Source organism: Didymella exigua (assembly GCF_010094145.1).
Source record: "Didymella exigua CBS 183.55 unplaced genomic scaffold M421scaffold_5, whole genome shotgun sequence".
In the NCBI taxonomy this organism is placed as follows: Eukaryota; Fungi; Ascomycota; class Dothideomycetes; order Pleosporales; family Didymellaceae; genus Didymella; species Didymella exigua.
In genome coordinates, this window is record NW_022984779.1 from 445,026 (window position 1) to 470,810 (window position 25,785).

The 25,785-nt window shown below is 52.7% G+C and overlaps 7 protein-coding genes across 7 annotated transcripts; 3 read left to right on the forward strand and 4 right to left on the reverse strand.

The window, feature by feature from the left end:
* Positions 1–499: 499 nt before the first annotated feature.
* Positions 500–3,205, forward strand: M421DRAFT_417423 (tryptophan synthase beta subunit-like PLP-dependent enzyme). Its single transcript, XM_033591462.1, has 7 exons — positions 500–1,182; positions 1,239–1,431; positions 1,482–1,605; positions 1,662–1,813; positions 1,864–2,054; positions 2,100–2,269; positions 2,316–3,205. Exons 1-7 carry the CDS (start codon positions 924–926, stop codon positions 2,865–2,867), a joined length of 1,641 nt encoding a protein of 546 aa, XP_033451907.1. The 5' UTR covers positions 500–923; the 3' UTR covers positions 2,868–3,205.
* Positions 3,206–5,737: 2,532 nt separating this feature from the next.
* M421DRAFT_417425 (uncharacterized protein) lies at positions 5,738–8,209 on the reverse strand. Its single transcript, XM_033591463.1, has 4 exons — positions 7,590–8,209; positions 6,946–7,540; positions 6,212–6,886; positions 5,738–6,159 (listed from the first exon to the last, which is right to left on the reverse strand). Exons 1-4 carry the CDS (start codon positions 7,844–7,846, stop codon positions 5,944–5,946), a joined length of 1,743 nt encoding a protein of 580 aa, XP_033451908.1. The 5' UTR covers positions 7,847–8,209; the 3' UTR covers positions 5,738–5,943.
* Positions 8,210–9,586: 1,377 nt separating this feature from the next.
* Positions 9,587–9,936, reverse strand: M421DRAFT_2306 (uncharacterized protein; the record flags this gene model as incomplete). The annotated part of the gene is made up of 2 exons (XM_033588399.1): positions 9,587–9,648; positions 9,699–9,936. The coding sequence occupies 2 exons, from the start codon at positions 9,934–9,936 to the stop codon at positions 9,587–9,589; spliced, it is 300 nt and encodes a 99-aa protein (XP_033451909.1).
* Positions 9,937–10,821: 885 nt separating this feature from the next.
* Positions 10,822–16,494, reverse strand: M421DRAFT_417428 (Rho guanyl nucleotide exchange factor). The gene is made up of 2 exons (XM_033591464.1): positions 11,998–16,494; positions 10,822–11,951 (listed from the first exon to the last, which is right to left on the reverse strand). Exons 1-2 carry the CDS (start codon positions 16,069–16,071, stop codon positions 11,061–11,063), a joined length of 4,965 nt encoding a protein of 1,654 aa, XP_033451910.1. The 5' UTR covers positions 16,072–16,494; the 3' UTR covers positions 10,822–11,060.
* Positions 16,175–16,599, forward strand: M421DRAFT_317547 (uncharacterized protein). The gene has a single exon (XM_033589265.1). The coding sequence runs from the start codon at positions 16,279–16,281 to the stop codon at positions 16,561–16,563; it is 285 nt and encodes a 94-aa protein (XP_033451911.1). The 5' UTR covers positions 16,175–16,278; the 3' UTR covers positions 16,564–16,599.
* Positions 16,600–17,643: 1,044 nt separating this feature from the next.
* Positions 17,644–18,020, reverse strand: M421DRAFT_2308 (uncharacterized protein; the record flags this gene model as incomplete). Its single annotated transcript, XM_033588401.1, has 3 exons — positions 17,644–17,774; positions 17,825–17,923; positions 17,978–18,020. 3 exons carry the CDS (start codon positions 18,018–18,020, stop codon positions 17,644–17,646), a joined length of 273 nt encoding a protein of 90 aa, XP_033451912.1.
* A 3,848-nt stretch (positions 18,021–21,868) lies between these two features.
* Positions 21,869–23,816, forward strand: M421DRAFT_417430 (glucose/galactose transporter). The gene has a single exon (XM_033591465.1). The coding sequence runs from the start codon at positions 22,098–22,100 to the stop codon at positions 23,613–23,615; it is 1,518 nt and encodes a 505-aa protein (XP_033451913.1). The 5' UTR covers positions 21,869–22,097; the 3' UTR covers positions 23,616–23,816.
* The last annotated feature ends 1,969 nt before the right edge of the window (positions 23,817–25,785 follow it).

Sequence of the window (25,785 nt, forward strand, 5' to 3'; positions counted from 1 at the left end):
AGACTAGTTCGTTTGAACGGCCTAGAGTACAGAAGAAACTTGCCACGAGTTTGGCATGCCGTCATTACAGCGAGCTGCCCAGGGTCGTTGTGCATGCTGAAGACAACAAGGTGTCCTGTCATCTAAAGACGCTCATGATGACAGTAGCTATGGCTGAAAGCCAAGCTCGAGGCCAAGAGGATGGACAGTGTGCGATTGATCCAAACGCCAAAATTGCCGTGATGATGAGCGCCGACGGCGCTACGAAGCACGGTTGACCAGACACGCCAGCTTCGAACATTGCACCGAGATACATGCAGCTTGCCGCAGTGCCGTTGATTACAGAGGTGCCTAAACATTGTACGGAAGTGAGGATACAGAACCAGGAAGTCGTGAGCTTGTTTTGCAAGGGTCCAGGGAAGGCGCTAGTGTTGACCAGAAGGGGCAGTGATCATCTCGCTCCGTCCAGTCGCGTCCACCATCAATGTGCTCATTCCTTCGCAACTATCGCACGCAACATCTCTCCTCCAATAACTGCATCACGGACATATGCACGACGATACGTCCCATACAATGAAGATCTTTATGTCAAACCCAACCTTCTCAAACGGGCGATCGTCCTCCGACAATCAGGCTGTGCACGCGAAAGCATGCACGAAGTGACATACGGTGAGCACCTTCATGCATCGGCCGCTGCTCGTCAATCAGACATTTCTGGTCTCGGGTGCAGATCTTCGGGCTTGGTGTTGCGTACAATGTGAACTTTGGTAGGCAATCAAGGATATGACCAGCTTGTAATTGTCACTGCCTACCCAATCAAGATTCATGCCTCGACAGCATTAAAGGCCATGTCGTGTTTCGACAACTTAGATCCGGTGAAAGTAAGAGCTCGGACAAGGCCGAGGAATATTGCCGAGCTGGGAGAAGATCAATAAAGTGTGAAAATGTCTCGACTGCTCGAGGCAGAATTCTCTACCAACAAACTGCACCCAGTGGTCACTTCAAAGTCCATGGCCGAGCGCAATCACTTGAACGCCTACTCGGGCCCAAATTCTCTCCGAGACTACTTTGACCCGGACTGCCAACCGATGCTCCCGCTCGTTGAAATTCCGCAGTCTCTCAACCCATTCTACGATGATGGTGTCAGGATACACGCGAAAATGATGTCGATGCATCCTGCAAACAACGTCAAGATTATGCCAGGTATACATATTTGTTGGATTACATGTGCAACACTCTCATACTGACCAGCAATCCAGCACTGAATATGCTAGCACAAGAGGTCGACCCCATGAAGTCGAAGACTGTCATCGAGTACAGCTCCGGTTCCACCGTCATTTCTTTGGCGCTTGCCTCTCGTATAAATCACGGCATAAATGATGTGCGAGCTTTCCTGAGCAACAAGACCTCACCGGCAAAGCTCCGGCTGATGCAGTTCTTTGGCCTCGATGTGTACGATCAGAAGTTTCATATCTGATTAACTTAACTGATATCTGTATTAGAACACTGTTTGGTGGGCCTTCGCAACCTGAGCCGCTCGACGAACGTGGGGGCATTCGTCGAGCACAGCTTCAAGCCCAAGAAGACCCATCAGTGCTGAACGCAAATCAGTACGAGAATGATGCTGTAAGTCTTGGGCTACAACGATCTCGAGATGGCACTCCCTAACGCAGTATACATAGAACTGGCAATCCCACGTGAGGTGGACAGGCCCACAAATCCACGAACAGCTCCCCCACATCAACCTTATCTGTGCTGGTATGGGCACATCAGGTACGAGTACCGGTCTCGGGCAGTACTTCAAGCATGCTAAGCCTTCTGTAATACGGCTCGGGTGAGCGACTTCACATCCTCCCTATGACCCACACTGATGGCCGAACTTAGTGTTTGTACCGCGGCTGGCGATCGAGTGCCAGGCCCAAGATCCTACGCGTTGCTCAGCCCTGTGGAGTTCCCCTGGCGCGATTCAGTCGATGCTATCGAGGAGGTGGGGTCCAAAGATGCATTTGGCTTGTCACTACAGCTGTGTCGAGAAGGCTTGATTTGCGGCCCGTCATCAGGTTTCAACTTGCAAGGTACTACTACCGATGGCTCAGTGGTGACGTAGCTGACATACTCAGGTCTTTTCAATTACTTGGGTAAACGCAAGGCTGCAGGTACCTTGAAGGGCATCGCTGGCCCGTACGGCTTGATCAATTGCGCCTTCATCTGCTGCGACTTGCCATATCAGTATGTGGACGAGTATTTCGACAAGCTCGGTGACGCCTCGTTTCACCCAATACACGACCAGGTACGTAGAAGGGCTATTGACTTAGTCCAATCTGACTCGTGGATAGAACTTGGCAGCAGTTGATCTCTATCGATATGATGAAGCATGGGAGCTGGAGCCTACACGGGCTCTCTCGCAATTTGCCGACAGCCTGAACGGAACCGGTGCGGCTCTGCTGGACCTGCGAAAGCCAGACGACTTCGCCACCAGTCACGTCCCTGGGGCTTATAATCTTCCATTACGCAGTTCTGGTGCTTCAACGCCCAGTCCGTTCTCAGAAGCCTCAGTGTTGGAAAGTCAATGGAAGGAACTTGAAGCGACATTCACGTCCGATCGTATCAATGCCCACGACCTCGTTGGTAAGGACGTCTACGTCATGTGCTACAGCGGCGACACTGCTAGAGTAGCCACGAGCGTGTTACGTGCACGAGGCATAGCTGCGAGTAGTGTGAAAGGAGGCTATTCTGCGTTGCGGAAAGATATCCCACACTTGCAGATGATTGAGCAAGGCAGAGGTCTTCTGAAGCAGGATTGGCTGAACTCATCTAGTGTCACCGCAAAAGAAGTGAAAAACGTCCCATTGCGTGGGTATAGCGAGGTAGTCGTTGGGCCTCCGTAGATGAACACATACTTGGACCTACGTACTCATCATTTGTTCTTGTTGAACGGAGAACAGGGCATTGAGGTTTCAGCGAGCTAAAAGAGACGGAAGGTCTGGAGACAGTGCTGGAATGCTTGTCTATCAATTCAGCATTGTCAAATGTTCAATGTGCGAAGCCAAGGGTATTGCTCGCCTTGTCGAGTGCAAAAGGTTCACAATCTAGTGAATGCGCACGTCTACCTGTCCACTTCTGTCAATCCATACGATGGCCTATTTGCATTTACTGCTTCATCACTCATGCATTTTTCGACGATATGTACAAATGCGTCGCTACAGTGTCTCGTGAATTAACTACCAGAGCGGAAAGAAAGCGCACAGTCTTGCCTGCAAACACTTGACACAGCATGCTCTCACACAGACCTTGTTACCCAGTAGGTAAATGAAAAAGATCCCACCATGGCCTGGGTCTGATCCTTGTCTCTATCAATACCGCCCTGGCCAGTACCCGAGACAAGCTGGCGACCCTTTAGCTCCAGATGAACCCATCGGTCGGAAGTTGCGACCAAGACGCACACAATCTGTTCGCGACTTAGACTTAAGACCTGACGTGGTCTGAATAGGGCTCGGATTAGCGCGTTCACGCGCTTATGGGGGTCGTATTGTTCCTGTCTGGGCATATCATCCATGAGTGGGAAGCTCGTGGACTTGTTCAGCAAGTATTGTCAATTGGGACTTTGACGTGGCTTTGTCTACGAGTGACGCCCGCTGCATGAAGTAACAAAGACATGAGGAACAGGATGATGTTGGCTCAGATCGCACTTTCCAAAATACAGATTTCAAGTAGGGTTCATGTCGTGCTTCCTAATATCTAAGCTACCAGGATACCAACTATCTAACAGGTCACGACTACTGTATATGGGACACTTCCGTGCGGCTCCAACTTTTCCCTATTGCAGTTCATCTCAGCCACCATGCTTGGACAGCTTCATCTGCTCTCGCTTCCCGGTGGAGGTGCACGCTTGAGTCTACAAGTTCGCATCGACGAATTGGGTATGACTCCAGCATACATACTGGGTTGAAACCGTAGATTCAACATCTGTCGCGGTGTAATTCAGTCCTATAGGCCTTGATCGTCACCTCTGTTGACTACCTTGGACTAGCACGTCTCAGGACATGTATATATGGTCGCGTCCTAGCTAGCAAGCAACTCAGCGCAGTTTCCATTGACTATACAGCGGCTACGTCTGCCGCAACAACATCTTCCACTTTGTTCAAGAGCTTGGCCCAGAGACTTTCTTTCCGATCAGCCCTTCTGGCGAACGGCTTCTAAAGTTCCTCGAGATCTTGACCCCGACAAAGCTTGACGCCATCAAGACCATCGTCATCAATGAAGCTGACAATGGGACCGGATCCCTAGAGAATGACGAGTTCATGCACGGTACCGGTGACACATTGCATAGCGCTCGATCGACTTTGTTCTGAAACCCCATCTTCGACGCCGAATTACATGGTGCCAAATCGGCGGGATGTACGATCAGAGATTCTTGGTGGGAGGGACCTACACTTTGGCTCCCAGGGGCGATCAACAGGCACATCTGTTCCTAGATGACCGTGTAGCTCATGACTACCAAAGAGCACTAAATGGCGAGTCTGGAGACAGTCCTGATATCGTGGGAAAGTGTCGCGGCAGACGTAGCCGCTGTATAGTCAATGGAAACTGCGCTGAGTTACTTGCTAGCTAGGAGGCGACCATATATACATGTCCTGGGACGTGCTAGTCCAAGGTAGTCAACAGAGGTGACGACCAAGGTCTATAGGACCGAATTGCACCGCAACAGAAAGGCTGCGCGATGGACGTCCGATAACCACCTGGATCGTCGGGCGGCAAACTTCAGTTTCTCGCCGGGTGTGGAAGCGGTGGATGGCAAGCCAGTGCTGACTCTAGGTATGATGGTCTGGCCAGCGAAGTTTGTTGGTAGAATCATAGCGCATGCTCTGGTCTAACGATGGGCCAAAGAAGGACTGTGATACTGATATGCTTGGCGCAGTGCTGAATGGCCATCGAGGCGCTAGCTTGGAGGAGGATCTCATTAGACAAGCCGGCGTACGCATATCCTTTCCTTTGACGGCCGTGGACAGGGCCAGTGTTCACGCAGATGATACAGCCTGACGAAACAAGGCCAAGGAAGCCTTCAGCGGCTCCGGCGTCAGTCTGCATCTCTTATCGCCAGCATAGGTAATCTCTGCACTGCATCCAGCCATGAGTTTCTAGGGTGTCAACTCACCGTCACGTTGATTTCGAGGATCTACACGTTCCTGGCTCCTGACCGGCAATCACGGCACTCGCCCAAGCAGCAGCGCACGCATCCCAAGCCTTTGCTTTTGCTTGATGATTAGGCTCTACTCCAAGAGGTCCTGAGTCTTGAGGGCCCTGAGCTTAATTCGAAGGTTATCGAGACCTCATGCTAAGACTGCTGAGATGGAGTTCGTGGTGTCGGTGATGGTCTGGCGCTCGCTGACACCACAACGGGCCGAATCGTGACGCTTGGCGCATGCCGCCATCGTTTCGCAGGCATCTGGTCTAACTTGTCTTTAGAATCTGTTGCGTTCGCCGCAAATTCTTACTTTTTAAGAATTTCGTGCGTTTGCACCCCATCTAATGACGCGGCTTAAAGCCCGCCAGCTATCACGTAATTCCAAGCCCTAGCTCTCCACCGCCGAGACACAATGCCATGGTCACGGTCTTACCCCGTGGGGATACGAAATTGTTACGGCATCGCAGGGCGTGTCGCGCGCACAGACGATTCGGGTCGTTGCGGAGAGGTTGCGCTTGTTAGGTAATTGATTAAAGGCTCCCCATGGGGTTGTGATCACGCCAAATAATGGGTTGGAAAGTATCGAGGCTGACGTGAATGTTCAAATAAAGTCACTTTGTGACTATGAGGGAAGGATATTGCGATAAGGACCATGTGCATTATCATTGATCCGTTGCATTAAACTGTGCACTCAACGTGCAGTCTCTAGTTGTACCATGTCGTAGCGGAACTATAGAATGTCGTCGAGATAGCTTGTCCAAAGGATGGTATCCAAGAACCTAGATGAGCCATGCAATGAAGGTCCTGTAGAACCAGCTGCCGCCCTTCTTGCCTTCATTGGCAAGTTCCTTTTCAGCCTGTGCGGCCAAGAAGGCCTCTTCTTCACGATCGATCTCATCCTTGCCAGAGTAGAAGTCGGCTTCGTGAGGCTTAACACCCTTGGATTTCATGAAGAATTTGTAACCGAAGATGCAGATGAGGTAGATGGGAATACCCTGCGAAACGTATTAGCAGCTTGCCTATACATTGCACAGATTAAAGACTTACGAGGTAGCCGGTGATGAAGTTCTTGTAATCAAAGTCACCGTATGTCTTGGGACTCCGCGTGAAAACATTGAAGTTCTTGGTCAGAGCGATGAGGCAGCAGAAGAAGAGTGCAATGATAGATCCCCAGAGACCAAAGGGGGCAACGTAGGCCAGTTGGTTGTCGGTAATACCCTGAGCACGGCGTGCGCGGACGAACCAAATGTGCGAAACGAGCAGCGAGATCCAGGACAGTAGACCGAAGATGGTAGTGAGATTGACGAAGTAGCCGAAAACGACCGTCGACGAAGAGGCGGCATTCATGAAGGCAGTGCAGCAGAAGAGCGCTGAGATGGCCAGGGCGGGAACAGGAACACCGCGCTTGTCGGTCCACTTGAAGATCCTGGGGGCGTGACCCTCCTCGGCCAGACCGTACATGGTACGCGAAGCGATGTACAGATCCGAGTTCGAGGCACTGAAAGTGAAGAGCAAAATGCAGGCGTTGAGGATGTCGGGCAAAGCCTTAATGCCGGCAAGTTTGATAGCGACAACGAAAGGCGAAGCCGAAGCCTTGGATTTTTGGGTGTTTGCGAACTTGAGATCATCGGAATTGTATGGTACGATCATTCCCAGAAAGAACACGGACAAGCAGTAGAAGAACAGGATTCGGTAGAAGGTCAGCTTGATGGCGCGAGGAATCTGTTAACATGATTAGTCTCGCGAACGTGCATTGTGATTCAAACTAGGCTTTGACTTACTGTCTTGCGGGGATTCTGTGCCTCACCAACGGTGACGCCAATGAGCTCAGTACCAAGGTACGCGAAGACAGCGTTGACCAAGGAGGACCAGAAACCGTAGAATTTACCCGCTGCGCCTGTGCCGATGTATGGCTTAAAGGCACCTGGGTTCTTGTAGTATTTGAAACCAGTCGCAGGGCCTGGTCCTGCACCGACTGCTAAGAGGAATGAAAGGATAATGACACCAACAATAACGATAACTTTGATCGAACTGAGCCAGAATTCGAGTTCACCGAAAAATTTGATACCAAAGTAATTGACGGTGCAAATCACCACAAGGAAGATCAAAATCCAGATTCCGGGGTTGACTCGAGTGTCAGGTACCCATTCTTGGATGATCAAGGCGGAGGCAGTCAATTGGTTTGGCGTCGTGATGATGTACTTGCACCAATATGTCCATCCGAGAGCGAAACCGAGAGCAGGGTCAACGAAGCGGGTTGCGTAACCAGCAAAACCAGAACTGTGAGGGATCCAGGCGGCCATTTCTCCAAGAGCGGTCATGACGATGTAAACGAGGAAACCAACGGATGTGTAGGCGATAAGGATCGAGCCAGGTCTGCGCACGTCAGCGTGTGTTGCGCGCCTTTTCTCCATAAGTTACTTACCCAGATTGAGCCAGCGCCTTTCCAGTACCAATGATAAGACCAGTTCCGATAGCACCACCGATGGCAATCATAGTGATGTGACGAGACTTGAGACCACGGTGGAGATGGTTGTTGTCCTGGTGGATTGTGACACCATTCTCATCGACCACATGCGCAGCGGTGGCGTTAGTGGTGTACTCAGACTTTCCGTACATTTCGGGGTCCTTCTGGTGAGGGCTCTCATTTGAGGAGCTGGAGCTCCTGTTGAAGATCGCCATTATCGTTGAAGTGAGGTCCTTGGGGTTTGTTGAAGGTGACCTTTAGTAGTGGGGTGGAAGGCCGTTTGCGGGTGCGGGGAGGAAGGCGCAACACGCAGGCAAAGGGACTTCAGCTGAAGTAGTCCTTGTATGTATGCAGGCAGGCGAGGCAGCGAGAAAGCCTTGCAAGCCAGTGGTGGCGCGATTGACCGGTACTTATACAGGCGAGGCTGAAATGAGCGGGCACAAGGTTGTCCCACGAACTTGCTGATAGCACAAGCGATCAGGAAGGCTTATGGTGCGCGCCACTAAGCTGTAGAGGTAACCCAAGACAGCCAAGAAGAAGTCTCTTCAGTAAAGGTTGGTGTGCGGAGCCGATTCACAATTTACCACACAGTAGACGCACTGATGTTCTAGAGCTCTTATGTATAGCGCCAATCGCCAGGTCAGACGTTCACTGATCCTCCGAGTGTGCTCCCGCCATCGTGGAGCACCATATCACCTACCTAATGTGGACAAAGTCATGTGCACGCCCTTGTCTAAGCCCGCTTGGCAAGCCATGGCGGAGTGAAAGCCAAGAAACGTTACTTACCTCATTCTACCGTTCGGTGTGATAAGGCCTTGTTCGACGCTTGTGGAGACCGATGAAAAGCGAATCATGCGAATGTTAGACGCCGCGCGGCTGATAACAGAGTCAAATCCAGTTCCTGCGGCGGTTTTCACACTTCCAAGCGTGCCTCAGGCATGCCAATTTTTCAGGCTGGGCTGTGCTTGATGCGACTTGAGCTGCAGGCTGATTTGCACCCAATGCAAAGTGCGCGCAGCGTGTACGACGAGAAATCGACCGCGGTGCTTCCCCGCTTCCAAGGGTTGCTTGATCCTAGCGTGCTCTGACCGCGAGCTGGCAGGTGCCATCGCACGCTCTTTCCTGCACTTGGCTAAAGCCTCTCCTGTACCGAATCATGACATTTCAACTGTTGCCACGCTCACGACAGCAATAACGTTTCTCATCCGAGTGCATGGTAGCGTCGCGTGCTCCGTTCCCCAGCGTTTCCACAGATATATCAGCGTCGGAAGGGCCCCGAGACGGGGTTCCGTCGGTACGTGCTGAAATGACATCTCGAATCTGGAAGGCAGAGTTGGTGCATACGAAAATGCCAATGCGTTATTTACTGTTCTCCATTCGAGGCAGTGAGGTTGGCATCACAGCAGCGCTTCTTGACTTTCTTACATTCTGCCTGAGTGGGCCTAGCTGGCAGAACAATTACGGAACGACTATCGAAGGCTTCTGCATGAGGAACGGTCACCAACTGCCTCCGCCCGAGTGGTGGCGTCTCTGGCGCCAGCATCAGAAGGAGGCTAGCCGTGTATTTTACTTCACGAATGGTTGTCTTCGCGGTTATCTGCTCGGCTGGCGGAGACGGCAATTGCGAAAAGGCCTGGCAGGATCATGGCCCTACTTAGGAGATCATGCGCGGTCGCCCAGGTTCTGGCCTGTTATGCCTTTGTCCTCCAGCTGCAGGTGTGCGAGGCTGCATGGATCGAGGTGGCCCCTAGGCCGGCCGGGCTTCGCGTTGTCTTGAAGTGGCATCACAACTCCGATAGGGTCAAGTGACCTCTCCGAATATGGAAAGAGATGATAGTTCAGGCCTTTAAGTACATATACCTACGAAGGACCTCGACCAGCGAGGGCAACCATCGACTGATTGCACTCTCTGGGAACTCACTAAGTAGCCCGGGAACATTCTCCTCCATCCATCATCATAGAGGTATCATCATGGCCACGACAGCAAGGACGACGGCCAGAAAGATAATGACAAGTACTACGTGTGGTCAACGCAGAATTCTTATATACAGGTCCATTTACACTCACCATTAACCTGTTCCTCGCCCATATGTTCGTCATGGAGATCCGTGCCAGTCGCTCCTGAATTTGACGTAGACGCAAATAGCTCAGCTGGCTCGACCTCGGTTTCATCTGATGCGCCGGCTTCATTCGGTGTGACACTGACCTGTGAGCTGCGGCTGGCAAAAGCATATGGATCAAAAGCATTGGTATTTCCCGCGGCTTTGTAAGTGATATGACAGGAGGTAGGTGTATGGTCGAGCATGGTGAAAGTGTGTTCAGGTCTTAATGGTAGATGGGGTACCAGTCGTGGCACAAAGAGCTTGAGCTACTAGGTATGGATCGCCTCGCAGTTCGATACTGAGACAAACTCATGGCCTACACCGTCCTTAAGTCTGAGATACAGGGTGAGATACAGGGACCCATGTTGTTTGCACAACTGAAGCATCTTGTCCTTTAGAAATCCAATATGCGACAGCGCAACTACAGCAAACATTTTCGAACAGTGGCTGACCTCTCGAAAGACACCAGGAACCCGCAACGCACGACCTCTGACTGACCAGTGACCGCATGGTCCGGGACTATTCAAAATTATGCCTTTCAACATTCGGGCTGCAGGGGAAGTACCATCAATTACTCTTATGCTCAGACTGAAAGAAGAGCTGCACAGAGAGGTCTGGAAAAGGCGATTTCGAAAGAGATGGATGCTGCGCCACTGAAACAGCTGCTTAGTAAAGAGGGAAGGGGGTGAAGGCGAGGCGGTGAAGAATGATGATTTGTGGCGGCGTCTGTTTGGAAACTTCGGAGCGGGATCAAAGAGGGAAGAGTAGCCAGTTCAGAACAGTGTGACAAAAGTTTCGCTCTGCCTCGCGCCTGCTTCCCCCAGAGCGCTCCCTGATCCTTGCTTTTCCTATTCGCAGCCACGCGACTCTGCACTTTCTGGACGACCAAGCGAGCCCAACACATGAGTCGGAATCAGAGAGCAATGTACAGAAACAGTATCCGACATTTTTGCATGAGATTCGTACCACTGGAACGCCCCCCACCCCTTCCAATCGCACGCGCCCCGGGGCGACTCTTGCTTTCCGCGACCGCACCCAGATCCCTCGAGTGCGCTCACACAGCTCTCAAGCATACCAACCGTACAAAATCGGAGCTAGATGCATGTACATTATCATTGCCTATGTAGCGTCACGATGACAATAAGCCCTGAACAAGGACGTCCGTCCCTGCTCGCCAGCACTGCACGGCCAGATCGCCCTATCGCTAACTGTAACTGACACAAGCAATAAATGTGAGATGGCGGTAAATCACAAGGTATCCAGCGAAACAAAACAAACATGCAAACCCCCGCCCAGCGTCATCCTCATGTGCCCTTCAATGACGACTCTACTCTTTCTGCCCCTCGTTAAGCACCAACTCAACCACAACCTGACATCTCTCGACCTGCGGATGCTGCAAGCTCATCTTGATCGTGCGATTGTGCCCACTCGTGCCTGACAGCCCATCGTCTAGACACTTGACATCTCTGCCGGCAATGACCTGTCTAAGTCTACCGTTCTGTGCATTTCTTATCTCGACGAAGTCAGGATCAAAGAGCAAGACATACGGCCCGTACATGGCCGCGCTCTTGGCCTTGCCGACAAACTCCATGATGACGGAGCGACTAATGTCGCCATTTTTATTGATGTAGACCGCGCACTCTTCGTAGCAGAGCAGGAACTCTTGATCCGAGAGGCGGAACATGCCAAGCGGGTCTTGGTTGGTGAGCCGCGAGGCGATGGTGGCGACGTGTTGCTGTTTGAGGTCTGGCACACTCCAGGGCTGCTTCTTATCAAGGGTCATGACTTCGAAGCCCTTGGCTGTTGAGATGGCGAGGGAGCTGTGGAAGAGGTTGATTGTATAGCAGTCGGCAGGGATGTAGAATTCGTCGTATTCGCGGAAGAACTCGGTGCGGCCGGACTTCCAGATGCGAGATTTCTTTTCTGTGGACTTTTGGTATACCGGTTCGAGAACTTTGAACGTCGAGGAGAGGCCTTCACGCTTCTTGTAGAAGACGAGTGTGCGGTCCTTCATGGTGCCTGTAGCGAAGAACCCGATGTCACGAGCGCCCGACAGTTTCTGCGGCGCCCGACGAGTCGAGTCATTAGAAGGAGGCACGCCACTGACGGGGCAAACGGCATCGAGGTGGTATGCGATGAGCGATTTGTCGGAGATGAGTAGCATCAAGCTGAATTGCTCAAGGACAGCAATCTGTGTAACTCGTGGGATTTGAATCGCCTGTCTTGATTAGTAGATGTCTGCGATAGGTAAGTGATGAACGCACCTTTGTCCAACCTCTTGGGTTGTCATAGTCGGAAATATACACGCCGATATCAGTACCGACAGCAATGACGTGCTTGCCATAAGGTTGGTTGAAGGCTGTGGCACAGTTGACACGAGCTCTGCAGATTGGCACTGGCCGACCTGAGTTGGCGAAGAGTTTCTCCACCACGTCGATGGAGCGGTCGAGTGGGGTTCCCTTGATGGTGATACCCTTCGTCGTAGGCATGACGCTGTCATATGCGAACGCCGAGTCAGCCATTACGCGCAGACGGAAAGGCTCCGCGTTTTGAGCGAACAACGCAGCTGCATGACGTGTCTTCGCAATGATGAGTTTGTCGCACCAGTCGGCCCTGTTCTGCGCGGACGAAGCGTATAGAGTGTACGTCTCCTTTCCAAGATGCTTGACCTTGAATGGGTACAGAATTTTCTCATCCCTTGCGCCCTCCAAGTTCGTATTATTGACCATTGTCTTTCCCGACGTGCCGGTACTTGTTGAGCCCATCGAAGTCGAGGTTGCCGTGTGGGCCAACGAACCGGGACCTGGACTGCCAGCTGTCCGCCCGGCACCGGGTGCCATCCTATTAACAGGAGCAATGCCCTTCAAGTTGGAGCGTACCACAGGGTCGTCGTCTTCGCTTTCTAGAACAAGCAGATCCATGGGGATGGGAAGCCTGGAGACATCGTACTTCTCAGATTTCGTCACACCATCTTGTTCACGGTATGCGACTGTCTTTGCCAATACAAGGTAATGGTCAAAAAGCAGAGCATGTGTTTCAAGCCAGTTGAATCGACTGCCTCCCATCCTTTGCAGATCTCCTCGGTAGATGAGCTCTCGTCCCAGGTGGTCCAAGTTGAGCTCGACACGTTGCATTCCAGGTCGCAAGATGAGCTTCGATTGCAGATCCGTCAGACTGACCTTGCGTTCCATCTCAGCCACCCGAGCATCGCACTCCAGCGTGACGGCTTTGATCTCTTCCTTGGCGATGATGAGGTTGCGCTTCTCATCGTTGTCCACGATTGAATTCTTAATTACCGTGTCAATGAGAAGACCATAGCGCTGCAGTCTGTCGATAGGGGCCTTGAGGAAATTTTGCCACGGTAACCTCTCAGACAGTCGATGCGCCTGGGTCTCGTCCAAGAAAGCACGGAACAGCATGTTTCTGTCGGCCTCTTGGCGCACCAAGAAGCTGGCGTATGGGAAAGCGGCAGCGTATTCAATGTACGCCTGCTTGGCCTTCCTAATCCATTCTCGGAAGATGTCACTAAAGCCAACAATCCAAGGACCCTGCTCTTGTTGTCTGTACTTGATTTGGGGGAGCAAATGGTCCTCGTTCGCCTTCTTCACTGCGTCTGCTTTGCTGAACACATCGTTGATAAATCTGTTCAGCTTCTTGGGTGGAACGACGGGAGGTTGTGCAGACACAAGTCTGTCTCGGTAAAGTCGGCGCAAGACGTCCAGTCGATCCATATACTGATCCTCTCCTTGCACAATCTCGTGCAGGTTGTTCTGGCGTTCGACTTCCTTCTTGTCCGCTCCCACAACGTCCTCCTTCTTCAGCTTATGGAAGGTTGCCCAGTCCTCCTTACGGGCAGCAGCGGCAGGCGAATGCAGGTCAATTTTCTTCAGCGTCCTCTGGCAATGGTGTGAGTAGCATCGCCCTGGGCTCGCCTGTGTATGCAGCATTGGCGCATAGCAACCAGCTCCCGTGAGTTGGAAAATGACGCCAGTCATGCTGATCGAAGAAAATTTGAGCCATTCTTCGTCATGCATCAGAGTTCCTGCCTTGTACATATCTTGCACGACCCGACTACTAAGCGTCTCTGCATCAGCTATGTTCATTGTAGGCACTTTGTGGGTGAAGAGAGCCACAAGTCCCTCCTGAATTGGACCCTCTTTAAGGTCGTTCTCCCCTTCAGTCATGAATTTCAGCCATGAGATAATTGAACTGAGAGCCCAGGGCTCGATGCACTTCTTGAAGTCGTTGGTAGACAGCTTGGCCGGATTGAAGCGCCTCCCTGTTGGCAGGGTAGGTAGGTCGATTGCGACCGCATCAGCGCTAGCAGGAGTTAAGGTGTTGCCATCGCTGTCCGCAGCTCCACCATAGAAGGTGTTGCGGTTGGATTGCCGTAACCTGTGTTGTTCGGCATCTGTCTTCGACCGTGGAAGTGGTATCTCGCGAGGTGGGTTGCTATGTTGGAGTAGAGACGTGGACCGGGGAACTTGTGTACCTGTCGGCGAGATCATGGGCCTCGCACTAGGATCGACGGGGTACGAGTTGTGAGAGGCTGGCAAGTTACGCCAGTACTCGTATGTTCCAGACGATCCTTGCGAGCTGGTGCTCGCGTGATTCATCCGTTGACGGGCGCTATCCGAGCTCGTTGGTGGAGGTGGCAGAGGCCTGTTGGTTATGCCGGGGTGGTAGAACATATCAGGAGGCTCACCAGGCATCGCAGAGGAGGGCAGCAACGTCGCGCCAGACATGCCAGATGCAGAGTCCATCAGTGTGACCTCATCCCCCTCATCATAGCTCCGCCGACGTGCGCTAGGCTCTTCTAATCCACCTGTACCAAAAGTATCAACACGCGCGTTGCTCGAGAATGATGGGAAAGGATGAATGGGATCATAGTCGTCGCTAGCAGGCTCAGATCTTCGTTGTGAGCCAGACGACGAGACTGGATGGCTGCTTCCGGTCGCTAATTGTCTCGGATCTCCTCCATATGCAAATGAAGGTGCGAAATTTCCACCATATAGACCCAGGTCAACTGGCGCATAGTCGCTATCGCTGGCACTTCGTTCGGCGTGCCGATTCGGCTCCTGGGGAAGAGGTGGAGAGGGCATCGTCGCGTAGCTGCTGAACAGTCCTGCTCCTCCACTGCGCCGGCGCGCCTCATCAGCTTCCTCCTGCTCTTCTGCTAATCTGAGCGCAGCTAAGCCAGCAGCAGCTTCAACATCGCTATCGTCACTCATGTACACATCGCGGACCGGATAGGGCGCAAGACGATCCCCATTCGTACGCTCGCCGTTTCTCCCGGAGGCCCGTCTGCCCGTCTCGTCGTAATACTCGCTGCCGTTCGGTTGCTGCACCTGAATCCTCGGGCTGTTGCCGGAGGTCATGTTCATGACGTCGTCAAATAACTGGTCCTGGTTGTACGAGGGACCGTTGTGTGGTGAGAAGTATTCATCGCTGTCGGACTCGGTAGGAGGGTCGGGGAGGGGGCGCGATGAGACCGTGTTCGTTCGCTGTGGTGATGCATGGGGAGGCACCTCTGGCGTCGGAGGCAGAGGGTTTGAGTGAAGGCTCGAGGTCGAGTTGTATCTACCGACTCGGTCTTGCGCGCTGTACCCGGTATCGTGGGACGGGGGCGATGGCAGGGGCGCATGAGAAGAGTGGTAGTGCGATTGCGAGTGCGCATTCGATGCCGTTCGTGTCGGATAGCTGCCCCAGTCTTCTGAGGCTGATGTCGCGCTGCCCGGGGGCACGGGTAGCGGCGGCGGGGCTGGAGGCGAGTAAGCCGACCGGCCCTGGAGAGAGGCCGTTCGGCCGAACTGCGAAGTATTCTGGTAAGCAGTGGGCGACGGGTATGTGGCGGTGGGAGAGGTAGGAGAGAAGCCATATGGGTGGCTGACTGTGCTGTTCCTGGCCAGCCCGCTATCAGCATAGGCCGCGGGGACGTAGGGCTGATGTGATGAGGCTGGTGCTGCGAATGTCCTGTTGACGCCGCCGTAGTGTTGTGGGTTCGGCAGCGCAACAGCAGGGGCATTGTAGTTCTGAGGGTTGTACTGCTGCGGCGGCGACTGATATCCGTAGCTGCTCCCGTAGCTGCCAACGGTAGGAGATGTCGGTCCTTGGCTCACGGCAGGGGACGCTGCGCTGCTGCCAATGAACAGCTCGTCGTTGCGGTTCGCAAAGCTGTTGCGCCGCACGGGATTGGCATACCCATAGCCTCCAGCGCCGCCGTTCGCCTGCTCGTCGTTGTCGCGCTCATAGGGGTCCTGATAGGGCTGCTGTGCGCCCTGCGAGTGCGGTATGCTGGGGTTGTAGTAGTTCTGGCCGTTGCCCTGATAGTACGACATGGCTGCTCGTGCTCGCCGAGGGGCCCGCGGAGGCGCGCTGTGGAGGGAACCGGGTCGGTGTCGTCATTCACGAGGCTGCAGGAGAGTGTTGCATGTGCAGATGCAGCATGGCCGGGGCCGCTGGGCTGAGCGCGCTGCGTCTGGCGATCCAGCAGACCCACGTCTCCCAGCAGCGTATAGGTGGGGCAATGCGGCCAGCGCTTTTCGATGCGACTGCTGAGGTGTGCCTGCCTGAGGTGTCTCGGCCGTAAACAATGGGCGCGTGCTGCCTGTGCGTGGTTTCGGGCGTCCAAGCGAGGTTCTTGGGCGTCCGTAGCGCGGGCAGGTGGGCAGCGGTCGAGGGTGCGGAGGCGGTTGCGTCACAGGACTGTGTTGGTGACGCTCTACGGGTGCGCAGAAGGAGCGTGCGGTCTATGCGCGTCGGCGTGGGTGTCGATGATGAGCAGTTCGAAGACCAAAGCCCTGGAAATTGCCAAGCAGCGCCGTAGCTAGCAGCCCTGCCGCGTTGCCTCGAACACCAAATCACGAACCTGCACACTCAGCGGCCTGCGCAAATGACTATGCTGACGTGACATAACATCTCATCAGCCTCTTGGTCTGCTTGCACCGCGTTGTCCGGCTGTGCACTTTCTGCTTTCGGTCACTGCTGTCAGCTTTGAACAGTTTTGAACAGCATTGAACAGCTTTGGACGGCTTTGAACAGCTTTACGCTCATGCATCGCCCCGCCATTGGAGGCAGGCACAGGACCCTGAAGTGCACGGTCTTGCCTTGCACACATCGACTGGCACCTGCTCCGCCAAACAGACTTCTATCACCTGTCACAGCAGAGCTTGATCGCAGCCAAGCTCTCAAAGCAGACTTCAGTCTTTGCTGCGATCGGCGTTTGATCCCTGCGGCTACGTGTCTGCGTCGCAGATAAACAGGCCCTGGTGTAGCGTCATTGGCCTTTCTGTCAACGAGGTTTTGCTATCTGACAAGGTAGACCGAGCTGTCGATGGAACTCAGAGTCGAGTGACATTCTTAAGGCCTACCCCGCTCCTTGTTTTCGGGCAATGAGCTCCATCTCCACACCTCCAGCTCTAAGCCCGAAGTCGACAGCTAGCTCTATCAGACAGGTATTACGAATGTTGCAGCTCCACAATGAGGTTACAACCTCTTTCTTTTTCCTTTCTATCCATGTCTGCAGCCTGCACCAAAGCCGTTTCCCGAAATAGTGATCAGTGTGGTCATCTACTCAGAGCCAAAGTCATTGTACGCCACAAGGGGGAACGATGCGGATAAGAACATCAAGGTCTGCGATCAGCTCGCACCTGAGACAGACCAATATGGCTACAAAATCAAGGAGCAACTCATGGGCACGAAGAAGAAGGTCACGGTCATTCTGATGGGTCATAGAGATCTATAAGATAGTTATACATTTGGAACCAAAACCGCCGCATGCTACCTGGGGCAACAATGCAGACGAGAACATCTGAAACCGGGATCAGCTTGCGCCAAAGACAGACCAGTATAACTAAAATGTCAAAGAGCAAGCCCTGGGCACAAAAAAGAAAGTCACTCTGTAACAATGCCTAGTTCTTCCATGCGGGTCGCTTAGGCAGTTCGGTGGCCTTGGGCTTCGCAGCACGGGCAGGGGATGTAGGCGGTCCCGTCTTTGAAAGCGGCGAGGGCAATGGCAAGGCTATAGCCTGCTTTTGAGACTCTGCAGGAGATGTCAGCATATGTGCATGTACCTTTTGAACAATGACTCACTGGTCGTCGCAGTCTCAACCGAAGCTGCGCTGGATTTCTGAACTTTCTGCAGGCTCCTAGCGGTAGGAGTGCTGCGAGTTTTCGAACGTGACGATGTGCCTGATACTAATCAGCGTCTCGAAGTTGATGGATGGAGGTTAAAGCTCACGTTACTTACGACCTCTTGACTTGGGTTTTGCAGAGACGGCTGGAGCATCCTCATCAATGTCGAGATCCTCCTACGTCGCCCTTGCATCCGCGATCCTTTCGTCCTCTTCTTCGATAATATCGTTAACAGCATCCTGCAGAACGAAGTCGAAAGGCTGATCTTCCTTCCGGGCTTTGTGGTTCAATTAGACCATGTATTTCAGTTCAGCAAACAACGTCAAAGGCGAGACTTCGAGAACTACATGTTGACAAAGGAGTTTCCTCACAGCCGACGTCGCTGTTGTCGATGGTCCCTGAACAGCAGTTACTCCTTTTCAAGTATTGCCCATGACTTTCCTCAGCTAAGCTACGTCAACTTACGTATTCTTCCGACGGTTTTTAAGTCAAGTAAAGACGAGACATAATGGCTGCTGACCAGTGAGTTGCACCATGCGAACATGTAGTGATCTATACGCTAATGTAGATCACACCGAAGTCTCGGCGGAGAGGCTATCTACACCGAGGTTGTGGTATTGCTTACCATCGTCATTGACACTGCCCGGGTGAGTGAGAATTGCGTGAGGTAATGTCTAAAGAGGAGTAGCGGGCAACAGCGGCGATAAAGATCAATTCTTCTCTTGTCTATGCTCACGTCCGTGTGCACAGAAGCGATGGCGTAGTTTCAGACCTAGTTAATCTATTGCGATGGTTCCATGGGCGGTTGCATGTGGTCGCTGGCCAGTACAGCCAGTGTTTTCTTCCTCTTTTGAGCCGTGTGAATGGCCGTCCCTTCGGACGGAGGCTTGTTAATGAAGTTCACATGGGTTTTCTAGTTTCAAGAATATTATGACTGATGTTAATGTGGAAGGTGGGAGGTGAGGGTGCAAGAATTTGAGGAAGGGACAGCCCTGGGGTGGCAAGAGCAGGATCAAAAGCAACGGTACCCACAGAGGGACTCTGCAAAGATCAACTCATGACCCTGCAGCAGTATCTCAGCGTGCACATCGTTGTCATGTTCGCGCCTCAGAGATCTACATGGTTATGGTAAGAGATCTGTCACTCCAGACGCACCCAAGGATTGGCATGCATGTGATCTGGAGCTGTTAGGCGAAGCTGACCTAGATGCACTGCCCATCAAACCGCCACGACGCTTGCCCACAGCCACAGATGACTCTCGCTTAGGCTGTTTCCCCAGTCTGGGGTACATCAGTAATTAGCGCTACACCTCTCCCGTCATCCATATTGCTCCCCAGTCGTTCATTTGTCCGGCACATAAATAAAAGAACCTCGGTATGCGCCTCGACTGTGGAATCTTCTGTAGAGAGCGGCTGACGCGGGAGTGAGCCCTCCACTCATGCTACACGAAGACAGTGAGAGAGATCAGGTGCGTGGATACTCTGAAGTGGCAGATCTTGGATTCTTGGTTCGAGGTTTAAGCCGTGTCGTGTGTTATGAGTCATCACGGATTTGGAGACCGTGCGAGTCTTCTTTCAAAACGAGCAGATCACCCTGACGATCTGGAAGCGGGACATGAAGGACAATGCGATTGTGATAGTCATGTGATTGTAGGCTCCTCTCAGTTCGGTATTCTTGGTGCATCTGGCAACGGGGTTGCCACAACACCCAGGGGGTATCGCTGCGCGACTCTGAGTCGATATTTGCGCAACTCAAAGTCCAGGTACATTAGACAAATCTGAACATATTGCTTTCAAGAGGCGCCAGCATACATCAATTCAGATAACGAACGCCGTGCATCAGAGGATGAGCGCCAATGCGTCTTTGTAACCACGTGGCTCAGATCACATGATATCCTATTGTAGCAGGCACTGCCCGGTAGGCAAGTGCACTTACCTGAGAGCTGGGAGCTTGAACAATACAACATCACACAACACGACAACAGATAGCAATACACTCGTTGATCACAGTCTTCGACCGAAACGAACGAAGACCGATTGCCTTCTCTTAAACCCATCACCTATCACCGCTGCCACAGCAGCACTGCGTGTTTGAAGCGAGGGCACACATGCGGGACCGTAACTTGTCACTCGAGAATCACCAGATTGTGGAGATAGTGGCCTGCCGCTCACGTCGAGCTGTATCGAGCAATACATGCCAGTCGAGCATCATTGTCCTGACCAGACGGTTTCAGATCGATGATGGGCGCCGCTGCGTAATCGGTAAGAATCCTGAGACTCTCCTGTTACCAGGACCGTTCGTCGATGTGATGACTTTCGATCGATGTGAGACTCGGATGAAGTAAATGTGTGCCATTGATGTACCTAGGTACCTAACTGCCGGTGATTACTGTTGATCTTGTTCATCCACCACGGAGTTCAGGAGTGGTGATTTTGTTGAGCAGCCTGTGAAACATCTGGACGGTCTTGGTGAGAGCACAAAAGTGCAATTTGTGTAAGGGTGAAAGAATCAATAGGATTGTGGAGACGAAGCTGAAGCGCCTTTTCAGGCGGACAGTATCGAATGTGTACGATACGTTCGTGTTGAGGAGGCCAAGACTGTCGAATTCTCATCATCAATCCCTTTGCGCTCAATGACCCACCATCGTCAGCATCGACCAGCTGCGCGGTAAACCTTGCAGAGGCTCTAGATCCCGTCCTAGACACCTTAATACATAGGCTATTGCGCTTGCCAAGTCAACGCTTGCGTGCATACATGGCCAGCTTCTAGCGCGCCGACAAACTCTCCGGTGGCCTCATCGGCTGCCCCCACCACACCAATGAAGGCAGCGCAACAGATACGGGGTCGCACCGACACGTCATGAGCAACGCGAGTCTCACGCGAGGACCTCCGCTAGAAGCTCGCTAGAAGCTTTCGTTGAGGTTTCTCATGTAGTGCATCCTCTAAGAGACCCCGCGGAGGGGTAGTTAAGGCTATGGGGTTGACGCGCTCGGGAAGCGACCCCTACAAATGTGGCAAAGCATGTCGTTCCAATGGAGAGTTGAGAAGACGTGGATTGCGCATGCACGCACCTGTATGCCATCTCACGGCAGTAAACATGCACCACTGCCGAATTCCTTGAGCCACGTTCCTGCTGTCAGGTCTCAACTCGTTATGGTTGGGGAAGCCACAAGTGCAACTGGGGTTAATCGCTCAAGTCACGCCAGCCGGCTCGAATTTGCTATCGAATCAGACTCACGCTGGAGGCGGCGAATATTGCCCATCATTGACTGCAGGTCTCCACGACCCATATCGTCGCATGACCAAAGCGCCGCATCCGCATTACTGGTCGCAAGCCACAACTGCGAACATCCTACGCTAGACCTGACAACCGGGCGGAGAATTAGCGCATACAAGAACCCCCTAGACTCTCTGGGGCAGTGAACATTCGCTTGCCGACCAATACCCTTCGCCAAGCCTCGCCTTGGGTTGCTTGTGTACGTCTTGGGGGTTTGCCACCCTGGACATCAGATCCGTATGCATGTGTATACTCAGATCATGCAGATCTCGGCAAGAGGGGTAGATACACGATAGAGTTTTGATCACGATCTGCCCACGAAACACGGAGTCCCCGCGCTCCACGCAAAACCTGCTCCATCTTCTGGGTCCACTCTGTTAGCCAGCTCTATGGGGTAACGTCGTGGAGATTGTTGTGGAGCCCCATGTCCCACTGGTCTCGTTCATCTTGAGGCTCAACAACTGGAGTGGGGCGACCTGGGGACCGCTGCAAGCATGGTCTTAGCTCGATATTCCTAGTACTTGATTGGTTGAGATTACTCCTCAGCCGCGAAGTCGGCTGCACTTTCGGAGGTGAAGCTGGGTGCTAAGGGGAGCTACTGCGAGTCTCGTCCAATCATTAAGACGCCTCCAAGAAAATTTGCGGATACCAGGGTGTGGTGTGCGGTTCGACGCAGTAGCGTCAGGCTCTAGCAGCCTCCAGACCTGCATCGTGGCGTTCAACCAGCGCTAGTCCAGGTTCGTCGGCTCGTCGAGTTCGGGTCTGGATGGCACCAGCCATGTCGCGATGTCTATCGCGTGCAAGCTGGGGAAGGATATATTGTGTCGAGCATGCCCTCGTTGTAGAATCATCAGCTCCACGGTTCTCCAGCCCCATCACCACCTGAGCATCTGCCTCATTAGGACTTTTCGACCCTCAACCTTCTTCCCATCTTTTCGTCCTACCACCTCCATCATGGTTTTTGGACTCGGTGGCTCCCAGGAACCTACTATGGAGCAGGTCCACGAGCAACAGGCTCGTCGTCCCTCCACCGTTGAGGTCGTCAACGAGGATGTCCGCCGCAAGAGCGTTGACAACCGTGTCGTCACTGGTGCTTCCCAATTGACCACTCGTCAATCTATCGTTCCCGTCGCCTTGGTCACCCTCCTCTTCTTCCTCTGGGGGTTCGCCTACGGTCTTCTTGACGTCCTCAACTCCCGTTTCCAGGTTGCTCTGAACATCTCTCAGGGAGAGTCTTCCGGTCTGCAGGCTGCCTACTTCGGCGCCTACTTCATTGGCCCTCTCACCTACTCTGGTTGGTTCCTCCGCAAGTTTGGCTATCGCTACACGTTCATGCTCGGACTCAGCATCTACTGCGTCGGTGCCCTCATGTTCTGGCCTTCTGCTGTCAAGCGAAGCTTCGGTGGTTTCTGCGGCTCCATGTTCATTGTCGGCTCCGGTCTGTCTACTCTCGAGACCTCTGCCAATCCCTACATTGCTGTCTGCGGTCCTCCCAAGTGGGCTGAGTTCCGTCTTGAGCTTTCTCAGTCATTCCAGGCTGTTGGCTCTGTTGTCGCTCCCGTCCTAGCATCCTTCGTCATCTTCAAGAATGTTGGCGAGGATGGCAAGTCTCTCTCCTCCGTCCAGTGGGTCTACCTTGGTATCGCCATCTTCGTCGGTATCCTCGCTGTCGTCTTCTACTTCGCTCCCATCCCTGAGATCACCGACTCCGATATGGCCGACCAGGCTGAGATGATGACCTCCGCCACTGGATACGTCGACAAGCCCCTCCGTAAGCAGTACACTCTCTTCTTCGGTGTCGCCGCTCAGTTCTGCTACGTTGGTGCCCAAGTTGGTATCGCCTCCTTCTTCATCAACTTCTTCACTCAGGCCCACCCCAACCTCAGCGTCACCGATGCTCACCACCAGGGTGCCAACTACTACGCCATTGCCCAGGCTCTCTTCGCTGTCGGTCGTTTCAGCGCTGCTGGATTCATGTACTTTGGTGTCAAGCCCCGCATCGTCTTGCTTATCTTCCAGTCTGCCATCATGATCTTCCTCGCTGCCGCCATCGGTGTTGATACTGGTAGCGCTACTGCTCCCAACTGGGGCGGTCTTGCTCTTCTCATGGTTGTACTCTTCTTCGAGTCCTGCATCTTCCCCATCATCTTCGCTCTTACCCTACGTGGTCTCGGTCGCCACACCAAGCGTGGTGCTTCCTTCCTCGTTGCCTCCGTCTCCGGTGGTGCAGTCGTGCCCGTCATCCTTGGCAACGTTGCCGACCGCATCGGCACCCAGCGCGCCATGGTCGTTCCCCTCGCCTTCTTCCTCATCGCCTGGGCCTACCCTATCTACCTCAACGTCTTCAAGCGCCACGAGCTCGATGCTTACACCGAGTCCGAGGTCGGTACATCTGCCGAGGGCACCGTCGACTTCGACTCCATCGTCGCCACCAAGGATGTTGAGGCTGGTCGCTTCGAGCACAAGGCATAAATGCCTACCTACAGAATTTGATATTTGAGGAGTTTGGTGGTCGGACAGAATGATACCTGGAACGAACGTGGAGGATTGTATCTGGATCAATAGACTCCTCGTAGCCGGAGGGAGTCTTGTATATAGACCGGCTTTGCACATACGCTACTCATACCCCACGAATTCTACGCTTTACGAATGAGAATGCCTTATTATCACCTGCATCTTCTCTACATCTTGTGACTGACTCCCATGTTGCATCCTGGCTTTCTGCTCTTTTAGTCTGACTAGGGTCAACGATGCCCCTCTCCTGGATTTTCGCTTGCAACCCCACTCTATGTGTCTTACGCCACACGTCTAGTTTCCGTTGAACAGATGCTCAAATGACCTATTTTCGACTCTCCGAGTGTTTGTACAAGCAAATGAAAAGCCGAGTAACGAGTTCAAATGTGTCTTTTAGACGCCTTGTGCTTACACATTGGAGTCATAGACCTCTCGTCTCGAGTGATATACTCGAAGAGGCTGATCAAAAAGAGAACAGCACGAGAATCCGGACACCGATTTCCCCCAACAACACCATGGTACACTCCACATATCCACGGGCTAGTCAACTTCGAGACGTATAAACCACCAGTATCATCAAAGTGCGGGGGGCGATCCATCTTTGGCGATTGCTATATTGGCAAACAACACTCAGGAGTCAGAGTGCAATTGAATGCTTACTAGAAATGGACTGCACAGTCTCAAGACACTGAGGGTGAATAGCTAGAAACATAGTGGTAACAGAAGGCTCGAATTGTATCGATGAACATGTGATTAGATCGAGCTAACACTCTATAAAAGAGATTCAACACATATCCACCAACGCCCTAACGCCGAAGTCCAGAACCCAGAAGTATAAACAGAACGCAACAAACTAAGGAATGAGATCAAAGGAAGCCAGATGTGCCAAAGATGATTCAATAGTAATACACCCACTCGCTCACACCGATATCGAAGGACAACACTGTCTGAAAACAAGACTGACGATGAACAATATACAACGGTGCTTCAAGCTTTCCAGTCACACAAAGGACAGAAATCCGGCGTGTTGCTCGAATTCGCAGCTTTGCATTCGGGACAGTACCACGTGCCGCGTGCAGGCTCGCCAGCACCAGAGTATGTAGTGTAGCTTGCCGTGCAGGGTCGTTGGCTGTCGGCTGGTCTTTCTGCTCCACAGATGGGACAGAAATCGTACTGGTCCAAGTTGCACCCACCACACTCGTTGCAGTACCAGATATCATCGTAGTTGTGGCTCGAGCCGGGAGTGGTGTGGGTTCGGACTTCCTGATGACACATGACTGATGTTTCGTATGTTGTCGCTGATTGATGAATTGCTAAAGCCCTACAAGAGAAGGCTGTTTGACTTGGTTGGGCTGCGAAGAAATTGTGGTGCCGTTATGCGACTTCGCAGACGCCAGAAGATGTTGCAATAGTAGATTTTCGAATGCGATCGGAGCGAAGTTTGAGGGCGAAAGACTGCTTGAAGATTTGACAAGAGAAGATGTACTCTTAGACTTTCGCTGCCAGTGGACTGGTTATGCTGCTGCTGATAGACTAATGAGACGCGACAGAAGGTCTCTTTTTAAAGATAAGAGAGAATGAAGCTTTCGAGGGACATCATAAGTGTACCACAGCTTCATCGTGCTCTTTGACTCTGGTGTTCATACGCGTAGGCCGGGGCACTGCTACACTCCCTCTCGGCGCCGAACGTCCTCTTCAACTACCCTAGCAAGTATCCTGAGCTTCACGAGACGGTGAGTGTTTATCAAAATTCGGTTCGCTCTAATCCCTGGTCAAGTCTGTTCTGTGTCACTGTTCACTCAACAACACCGCTCTACTCGGCGTCACCGTGCCATGCGAGTATCGCGTTGACTCCTAGGGATGGACATCTGACAGAGATAGCGCAGGCGAAGAGCCACATACTGAAATCTTTTTGTCAGCCCTATCGACTTCGCTACCAGACATGAGTAAGTGATTGCCTCACTGCCAGTTCAAGATGCGTGGACATCGCGCCCCAGCCGCAAGAGGACTCCTTCATCCACGGAGTCTCCGCCATTTGTGGGTATATTGCTGACATCTGAAGCCATGTGACGGTAATTTAGTGCAGGCAAACATCATTAGGGCCGATCTCGGAAGGCCAGCCCTACCG

Coding starts and splice junctions, on each gene's coding strand:
- M421DRAFT_417423 (XM_033591462.1), top strand. CDS start 924: ATGTCTCGACTGCTCGAGGCAGAATTCTCTACCAACAAACTGCACCCA. Junction 1,432..1,481: donor CAGTTCTTTGGCCTCGATGT/GTACGATCAGAA, acceptor TATCTGTATTAG/AACACTGTTTGGTGGGCCTT. Junction 2,055..2,099: donor ATCAGGTTTCAACTTGCAAG/GTACTACTACCG, acceptor TGACATACTCAG/GTCTTTTCAATTACTTGGGT.
- M421DRAFT_417425 (XM_033591463.1), bottom strand. CDS start 7,846: ATGGCGATCTTCAACAGGAGCTCCAGCTCCTCAAATGAGAGCCCTCAC. Junction 6,887..6,945: donor CACAGAATCCCCGCAAGACA/GTAAGTCAAAGC, acceptor TCATGTTAACAG/ATTCCTCGCGCCATCAAGCT. Junction 6,160..6,211: donor ACTTCATCACCGGCTACCTC/GTAAGTCTTTAA, acceptor TACGTTTCGCAG/GGTATTCCCATCTACCTCAT.
- M421DRAFT_417428 (XM_033591464.1), bottom strand. CDS start 16,071: ATGTCGTACTATCAGGGCAACGGCCAGAACTACTACAACCCCAGCATA. Junction 11,952..11,997: donor ACCCAAGAGGTTGGACAAAG/GTGCGTTCATCA, acceptor TAATCAAGACAG/GCGATTCAAATCCCACGAGT.
- M421DRAFT_317547 (XM_033589265.1), top strand. CDS start 16,279: ATGCGACTGCTGAGGTGTGCCTGCCTGAGGTGTCTCGGCCGTAAACAA.
- M421DRAFT_417430 (XM_033591465.1), top strand. CDS start 22,098: ATGGTTTTTGGACTCGGTGGCTCCCAGGAACCTACTATGGAGCAGGTC.